Raw genomic sequence first — 9,324 nt, forward strand, 5'->3', positions numbered from 1 at the left:
TGAGTTCCAGAAAGGGATGTTGGCTTTGCTAAGCCAGACCGAATAGCCTGAGGCAAGTTGTTCCAGAGGAATTCATTGGCTCCTGGAAGCACATTAGAAATATTGCGTGTCCTTCTGTAAGCTCCTGACCTCCGGCCACTCATGCACGTTCCTAAGCATCCGCCTTAACTGCCCCGACATCTCCACCTTCAAGCCGGGGCCCCTGGGCTGAGCGGCCTCTGAGCCTTCTGCGCCCCCCATCAGCCTGGGGGCTTCCAGGGGTGATTTGGGGACCTGGGGTCGGGCCCGCTCAAGGCAAGGCGCTCCTTTCCCAGGCCTTGCGCAGAGCGCGAGCACCCCCCAGGTGGAGGGGTCCCCCATGGAAGGAGGCCGTTTCCCGGGAGGCCCCGGGGCGCCCCGCGTGAGGTCCGCTCGGTCCCGGACACCGAACGGCCAGATGAAGATCCCCAGGGCCTGGGCCTCGGCCACACGCTGGCTGGGCACCTGGGCGCTGGCCGCCGCGGGCCTTTGGCTGCCACGCCTGCTGCTGAACGCAGCGACAGCCTCCACCACGAAGACAGGTGAGCGCCCCGGGAAAGCGACCGGCCAAGGTCCCGCCCCTCCGGACCCTCCTTTAACCCCCTTCCTATCCCGCCCTCCCCCCCCCACCCCCCAGGACCTCTCCCTGGCCTGGGGGCTCTGGGGGGAGGGGTTACGGGTTATAGCGGGTGGGGTCTGGGAGGCTTCAGTGGAGGATGGGGTGGGTGACCTCAGGGGCTCAGTCCAGATGAGGTCCTGCATGGCCTGGGTGGTGCACACCTGCCCTCTCCTCTCTGAGAATAGAAAACACTCCTTTGGGGGAAGCGGAGTGCGTTCCCTTGGGCCTCCGTCTCCCTGCACTATTGGACCTGGGGAGAGGATGAACGTCCCCATTAATCACCAGTGACCTTGTGCAAATAGCATCCTTCTGCAGACCTTCCTCCTGGGACTCGAAACCACAGTTGTTAGTTAACAGGTCTACACTGTGTCTGAGGCAGCCCCTTCTCAGCCTGGAGGGATAGCCAAACTGATGCGCGCCCTGAGGCTGCCCCCTTCCCCCACATCCATCCTGCACACGCACAACTTCCTTCCTTAGTGCTGCCATGGCCGGGGCCACATGGGCCAAGCACCCCTTCCTGCCTGGGCCGTGGGTTTGCCAGCTGCGAAGTGAGAGGGGGTGCTGTGGTGACCCTGGGTTCCATTGGCGGTGGCGTTTGAGGTACCAAGGCTGATGCCCGTACACGGGTGGCGCGTGTCTGGGTTTGTTTCCAGTGTGTGGGAAGCCTGTGGTCACTGGGAAGATCTATGGTGGCACAGATGCACCTGAGCAGCGGTGGCCGTGGCAGATCAGCCTGCTGTACCAGAAAAGACACATCTGCGGGGGCGCCCTCATCGATCACTTCTGGGTGGTCTCAGCTGCACACTGCTTCCAAAAGTGCGTTCTCTCCCACCCGCTAAGCTGCTGGAGTGGATGGGGGTGGTGAGCACATCGTGGCATGGGGCAGAGCGTGAGGGGGGGAGGGTTCCTGGCTAGACTGTGTCTGGATCCTTCACCTGCCGCCACCCAATGTCTCTGTGTGCTGCTGCCTCTGCCTGCAACTCAGCAGTCCCCTCCAGCAGGCAGCCCACCTGCTTGCCGCTGACTCCAGGCTGCAGGTGTTTGAGTCCTAGCTCCTAGGCTAAAAGCCATTTACTGCCTCTCTCCCTCTGGGCCGGCCCTGTCTTCCCCCTCCCACTGTGGCAATACCTACTAAGATCCTGTGGTTGTCTCAATTTTAGTATATAACTTTTAAATAATGAAATGGAAACTCACTCTAATTTTGATTATCAGTGTACTAAGAAACAGAATTTAGTTCCAAAGTAATTACTTCTAGTTCGCTCTTTCTCTTCGCTAAACTAAGAGTCTAAATTCTGTCCCCATTCAAGGTGGACTGTTTTCCACATCTCACCCAGTTCTAGCCATTTCCACAAGAGGTCAGTGGGCCTCAGTTTCCTTTGTTGAAATGGTGGTAGGTGTGTCTCTGGTCATAGGCTTGGCCCAGGGCTGGTGTGGACAATCATCCTGTCAGGCTATCTCAAAGCCACCCCCAGCAAAACTGCAGAGGCTTCCCCCGGGCTGTCACATACACACTCTAGTCCCTTCCTCTCAGAGGCCGGAGGCCCCCAGGACTTTGTGTGTCTAGCCAGTCCCTGGCCCTTGCTGTCACTTCTGCAGAGTTGTGGGCCTGAGTGGACCTGTGGTCACTGCTGTCCCCACCAACCTGAGTGAGGTGTGAAGCAGTGGGCCTCTGTCCTAGGCAATGTGAGACAGAATCATGAGAGCAGGCCACTCTTCAGGGTTACCCTGGGCTGGCTCTGTGCCCTCAGGGAGTGGAGCGAACCCCACACTCCCCAGTCAGGAGGCCAAAGCTCCTGGCAGCAGCTGACTCTGAGACCCCACTTGGGTTCTGTTCATTAATTCAGTACCCACGGTGCCAGGCTCATGGGAAGCCCACTGTGGGGAATGAGACATGCAAGAGCTACCTGGAAGCTTCTTGCCTTATCAGGAAAGTGAGACACAAACTCAACTATTATGATACAGGACAAAGAGGTCAGACTGCAGGAGAGGGCAGGCCTGGAGCTAGGCTCCTAGTGTCCGGGAGGGCTTCGTGGGAGACAGAGTCCAGGCGGAGGGCCAGTCCAGGCCGGCCCTGGGTTGGAGAATATCTCTGGGTTCCCAAAGGAAGGAGTCCAGTTATACGCACTCATCTATTCATTCCAGAGAGGCCTTTTGGGCGCTTCTTACCAGCTGGGGACGAGACTTTTGAGAAGATGAGCTGTGCTGATTGGGAACAAGGGGAGGGGTCATTCCGGGCTGTGAAATTGGAGCTTTGAGAATCAAAGGGGACCCTCTCAGAGCTCTGGTTAGAGCTGGCAATTAGCCAAGTCACCTCCCCTCTAAAATGAAGGGGTGTAGTTCTATGTGGCCCCAACGTTTCTTTCCAGCAGGCAAATTGCTCCTTTGATTCTAGGGCAGGCTGGGAAATCAGAAACATTTAAAGGACAGAGGTCCTCAAGTTGTGGATGTCAGTCTCACCCATCTCAAGGGAATATTAAGAAGGGAGGCAAGAGAAAGCTCTGGAATGATGGTGGAGTCTGGGGTCTGGGTGCTTATGGGGGGGTGGGGCGCTGGGGCTTACCCACTGTGCGGGGCCAGCACTCAGGTTATAACGCAGCCTCCCTACCATAGGTCCCGTAACCCATCTGACTACAAGGTCCTGCTCGGGTACAATCAGCTACAAAAGCCCACGGGGCAGAGCCTGCAGATGACAGTATATCGAATCTTCGTCCACAGTGACTTTAACAAGACCTACTTCCTGGGGAGCGACATCACGCTGTTGCAACTGTCCTTGTCTGTGAATTTTACTTCCCACATCCTCCCCGTCTGCCTCATGGACCCTAGCAACGTATTGGCCCCTGGCTTGGGCTGCTGGATAACTGGCTGGGGGATGGTCACTGAGGAGGGTGAGCGTGGCCGGGGCTGGCAGAAGGGTCAGGGCTGAGGAGGGGGAGGTGCAGTGGCTATTGCGGGCCCCTTCCAACCAAGATAGCACGTCCTTCTAAAGTGTCAACTTTCCTTCCGTCTGTGGTTCTAAAGTCTAAGCATTTCTTTTTTTTTTTTTAAAGATTTATTTATTTATTTATTTATTTATTTATTTATTTATTTATTTATTTATTGTCTGCGCGCCATGTGGGACCCTCCTCTGGTGGCCGGGGAGCAGCCAGGGATCGAACCGGCGCTGCAGAGGCTACGGGCAGCTTCGCAACCCAGCACTCAACCGCTGCGCCACCGGGGAGGCCCAAGTCTAAGCATTTCTAACTTTTGGAATTGGGAGCATGGGCTCTTTGACTCTGAGCCACTCAGGATTCCACCCCGACTTTCCAGAGCTTCGCCTAACAGCTCTTGAGCTCGCGCTGCATGGCAGGTGCTTGGGCAGCAGTAAGGACATGAAGGCAGGCCTGGGGGGTGAAGTTAGGGGCTGTTGCTAAGGACCACTTACCTCCATGAACCTCACTTCCCTCATACCTTAAGTAAAATTTGCCCATTCTGACTGTTTGCTGACATCATCTATTTTTTAGACCGAGAACGGAGAAATGTTGGGCAAAGATTTTTACTCAAGGATGGATGCTTTTGATTTAGGGAAACATAACATTCAGTGAAAAAAGTCTAATGTAAATTTGGCATGATTTGAAGAGCCGGGGCAAGGGATCTCAATGGAGGCCGGCTGGGCAGGCCAGCGCCAGGGGCCAGCTGCTGGTGCTAAATGCCAGTTACTTGAAAGCAGCCCACTTGCCAACATTTCTCAAAACACCTCCCGGCATCTACTGTCACTGGTCAGGAATGACAGAGCAAGGAGGCGACTCCAAGGTGGGTCAGCAGGTAGGAACTGGCCTAGCTCCTCTAGGCCAGGAGCTCACTGCATCGCTGTCCTCCGTGGCCTCCCCCAGCAGCCGTGGCTCGTCAGGCCGGTCCCCAAGACACATAGAGGCCTGACATGGCCAGCTCTGGCCACAAGCGAGCTGTCTCTGCGGCCCCTGGCTGCCACATGGGACACTTGATGGGATCTGGGAGCAGGATCTAGAAGTGACCCCCCTTGAGGTAGGGTCACATCTGTTTTTGTTGTACTATCGGACCCCATCCTAGTTGGATCACGGCTACAACTCCAACTCCCTGTGCCTCTACTCGTGTCTCCACACAGCAGCCACATTGTTTTAAAAGTTGACCCTTTGGTAGTTTGCCATGTGCTCAGAATGAAGTCCAGACTCCACAGGCCAGTGAGGAGGCCGGCTTGCTCTGGCTCCTGCTGACTTAGCAACATCTTTTTCAGGGCCCCACCCCCACTCCATTATAGTCACACTGACTTCCTTCCTGCTCTCCCCACCACAGACCGCTTCCCTTGCTCTTGTCTGTCCTGAATGTCTTGTTCCCTCCTCTTGGCTCATCCTCTGAGAGGCTCCCCCATCCTGTAGCTGCAAGAGCACCGTGCACCCCACCATTGCATCAGCAAGCAGGTCTGGGAGGGGTTGATGACTCTCCCAGGCTCCAATGTGCATCTGACACCTTTTCCCTACAGATTTCCTGCCCAAGCCCTACAAGCTGCAGCAGGCACATGTCGGCATCATTGATTCCCATGTCTGTAAGTCTTTTTTCCAAATGCCAGCTTCCGGCAGAATTAATGTGCCTGGCAACATGCTGTGTGCTGCGGACCTCTTGACAGGAAAGGCCATCTGCCAAGTAAGTGGGACGAGCTTTCCAGCGGGAGCGAAGGCTGCCTCGCCCTCCACGCCACCCCTGGACTCTCTTGTTCTGTCTTCTCTTCCTGGCCCCTCACCTCCTGTTCCTAAGCCCAACCTAGCTTGCTGTGTTGGAGCCAGAGTTTAGACACCCCCAAAGAGGACTGGTCTCCTCATCCATTGTCTTATCTTTTAAGAAGCTTTGTTGAGAGCATGGGCACATATAAAAAAGGCCATCATTACCCATAGACTGTTGGATGCGTTTTTAGAAATTGGCACACTCATTGTCACCAGACAGGGAAGAGGATCCAGGGGCCCCTGAGTCTGATCCCACCCTCTCGCAACACAGTAGATAAGCTGGGGTGAACCAGCCGCTGTCCACTGTTCCACTCACTGGGAGTTGGAAGGATGGACTGAGGGGTCTGCTCCCAAACCTGGGAGAGGGCTTTTGGAACCGTCTGATCAAGCTCGAACGAGGACTCCACAGACACAGACATGAGCACAGGCAAGGAAGGAAGGTAAGGAAAAAGCTCCGGGGAGACCTCTCTAGGCCTGACGGACTCCCCAAAGAACTGGGGTTAAGGATCTATGTAGGTTTTGGGACTGGGATTTGAGAACAAAGGAGTTAAGCTTTTGTGGCTGAGAAAGCAAGGAGAATGGACTTGTTAATTGTGGGTGCCCATCAGCTGCAGCTCGGGGGTCCCGCAGGGCATCTCAGGGAAGCAGTGTGCCCACAGCTCCCGTGGGGCCCCAAGGCCCTTGCTCCTCCAGCAAGCTGGCTTGATGAGCTACAGAGATGACAGGAACCAGAGCCAGGGTTAAGGACATTGCCAGCAGCAGGCATGCGGGCCTGGAGTCACCAGGCTTTCTTAAACCTCTAGTTCACCAGCCCCTGCGAACAAGTCTGTCGTTGAGTCCTGCCCCGTCCCTATCCCGGGGCCTTTCCTGTCTCAAGGTAACCAGCACCCAAAGTGAACTCCTCGTGCCCCCTCCCCCAGCACAGCCCCCACCTGGCATCTAGCCCTCTGGGAGCCGCTGCTGGGAGCGGGTGGAAGTGGGGTGATGATGGGGAGGGATGGTCGTGGGGTTTTCTGTGTGTGTGTGTGTGTGTGAGAGAGAGAGAGAGAGTCCACGTGGGTGTGGTGTAGAGCGCTTTCTGTATGGCTGCGGAGTGTTCTGTGGTGTGGCTCTGTGACGGTGTACGCATCCTTCTCCCATGGGTGACCTCAGGGTAGCTTCCACTCGCCACATCGCCGAGAGCTTTGCTGTGACCTCCCTGGGCCTGTGTTTCAGGGCGCAGGGCCTCGCACTTTAGTTTGGCTCTACCCCTGGAGTAACTTACGGTGCCCCAGATACGCACACATCCATCCTGACAGAGACTGGAGAGCAGATCCCGGCCTGCCCGGAGCGGTCTACACCGCTCCCCCAGCAGAGTGGGGCTCGGCTGGCCTTGGAACCTGTGGTCCTTTGTTTGCTCCATCATTTTATTTTAACCGTTGCTTGTGACTTACTGTGCATTGCTCTAGCTGATGAGGAACACAACCGCTTTCTCACGCGTGTTTCGCCCTTTTTGTGAACTGTTTAGGTTTGCTGTCATTGTCTCTATGCCTGTGGGTCCTTGTGCTCTGCATGCCTCTGTCGCTGAGTGCAGTCCTGCTCGCTTCCATATGGGGGAGAATCTGGGGCCCAGACAGGGAGGTGGCAAACCCAGATTTAGGCAGTTGTGCTTGGAGAAGCTGTGCCTCCTCTGGAATGTGACCCCCACCGGCTTTCACCTTCGAGTTCCTCTCTTTCTCCTGCATCTTCCTTCTAGCGCTTTCTGTCCCCTTGGGAGGCTCAGAAGCACACTGCCTTGCTCCTACCTTCACATACTCTGCATGTGTCTCCTCTCCTGCCCAACCCCCGCCGCCCTGCGCTGAGCCTGCCTGCCCCAGTAGGAGCCACCCCAGAGGCACCTGCACGTGCCCTCCCTGGGCTCCCTTCTCACCCTGCCCACTCCCCTGGGCCTCTGTGCCTGTCACTCACCTGGGCCTGGGTCATTGCAGGGCTGGTGACCCTGCCTCGGCCCTCCTCCCACTGGCCACCCCGCAGCACCACCTGGGTGTCCTCCACCAGACTCCCTAGGGCCCTACAATGTCCCCACTCTCTCTCCCTGTTCCTGACCTGCACACCCCAAGGACCCACCAATCAGCACCCACCCTGCTTTTCTTACCTAGCTCTATTTTCCTTTAGATGGAGAGAAAGGGTCAGCTATGGCACACCTAGTGCTCACCCTTTCCTACCTGTCTGACGCTGCCTCTGCTATCCTGCCCAGAACCGCCCTCCTGTCCAGTTAGAACCTATCAGGTCATGTCACTTCCCCCCACCCCAGTGTCCCTCAGTGCCCCCCCCCGCCATGGTCCAGCTGCCCCTTGGCCTCACTCATGCCTCACACTGGCCACACCTGCCTGCCTACTCCAGACTCAGTCTGCCTGCCTACTCCAGACTCAGGTCTTGCTTGTCCCTCCAGCCCTGGCTTGGAGAAGCTGGCAGACTGCTCCCAGCTCTTCCTGGGCACCTCCTCTGGCTCCTTTCAGAGATGCCTGCTGTGTCATCTGTCACCTCAATGTCTCCTGCACCCAGGGGTGCTCCTCGGTCCCCATTTTGGGGCCTCTGGAATGAAAGTGTTACGTCCCCTGGTGACAGGCGCCTTCTTCTGCCTGTGGGGGTGACACACAGCATCCCTGGGGTTCCTCTGGGAGCCCCTGCAGCTCTAGCTGCTCCACCAGCCTGGACACAGCAACACCTTCTCCTCTCAGCAAATCCAACAGCTTTGGCATTTTCTCAAGAAGCTCAAATTGAGAAATTGAGGAGGAAATAGAGAACTAGTTAAAAACAAAGATCGGGGCTTCCCCTGGTGGTGCAGCGGTTGAGCGCTGGGTTGCGAAGCTGCCTGTAGCCTCTGCAGTGCCGGTTCGATCCCCGGCCACTGGTGAGAGTCCCACATGGCGCGACAGACCTCTCCTGCCGCCCGCTGCTCCCCTCAGTCTGCCCTTTCTGTTCCCCGTTCTGGCTCTGGTGAATTCTCTCACCCTCCAGTGCTTCTGACTGTACCCAGTGCTTGTATAAATTGGAAAAAAAAAAAAAAAACAAAGATCGGTGGGAGGCAGACCTGGCCTGAGGTAGTGGTGCGCCGGGCGCCTAGCCTGTGCTTTCTTCCACACGTTGGGAGGGCAGAAGGCCAGTGTCCAGACCTGGGTCCCGAAGTATTCTGGTGGGTCCGTGACTGCCAGCCTGGAGGGGCTGCTCAGAGTGCCCTCCAGAGCTGTGTGAAGGGGCCCAGGGACACACCCTTAATATTTGGATCCAGGAGATTGGCAGAGGGGACCTGTGTCCGGATTTTTCAAATTGCCTGGATTTGATGGCTCACACACAGCGCCACCTCGACAGAGGCCGCCTGTGCTCCGCTCTGAAGGGCAAGGGGAGTCTTTCATACTGTGCAGACAATGTGTGTCCCCCTCCTTCTTAGTCCCCCACTCCTCATACCCTCTCTTTCCTCAGGGAGATTCTGGGGGGCCCCTCGTCTGCCAGCTAAATGACACCTGGTATTTGGCGGGGCTGTCCAGCTGGAGCGCGGAGTGCCGCTGGCCCATCTTCCCCAGCGTCTTCACCAGGCTCACCGAGTTCACTGACTGGATCAGGGAGACACAGAAAGGTTCACCCGACCCCGCTCCAGAGCTTGCTCCTCCCCAGGAAAAGCCTCCTGTTTTGAAGGACTTTATCATATCCCGGGGTCCTGTCCACATGCCCGGCTCCTACACGTCGCTGGTGTGTCTGCAGGCCTTCCTCCTTCTGCTGGCTTCCCTCTGCACTCCGTGACGGACCTCCGTGCTCCTCCTGGCCCTGCAATCTGTGTGTCTCGGGGCCAATGGGCTCTCCACCCTTCTTGGGTCCATTCATCTCTGAGCCCTCCTGTGTGGCTGGGGCCTGCTCCAGACCTGACAGAATAAAAACCATCTAAGCCGCTTGCTGTTCCTGTTTCTGACCTCAGAG

The 9,324-nt window shown here is 56.8% G+C and overlaps 1 protein-coding gene across 1 annotated transcript; it reads left to right on the plus strand.

The window, feature by feature from the left end:
* Window positions 1-424: 424 nt before the first annotated feature.
* LOC119254720 (serine protease 40) lies at window positions 425-9,324 on the plus strand. Its single transcript, XM_037521812.2, has 5 exons — window positions 425-560; window positions 1,291-1,453; window positions 3,248-3,522; window positions 5,133-5,293; window positions 8,833-9,324. Exons 1-5 carry the CDS (start codon window positions 437-439, stop codon window positions 9,148-9,150), a joined length of 1,041 nt encoding a protein of 346 aa, XP_037377709.1. The 5' UTR covers window positions 425-436; the 3' UTR covers window positions 9,151-9,324.

This window comes from Talpa occidentalis, unplaced genomic scaffold (assembly GCF_014898055.3).
Source record: "Talpa occidentalis isolate TD23 unplaced genomic scaffold, MPIMG_talOcc4v2.1 talOcc4.3, whole genome shotgun sequence".
Lineage (NCBI taxonomy): Eukaryota > Metazoa > Chordata > Mammalia > Eulipotyphla > Talpidae > Talpa > Talpa occidentalis.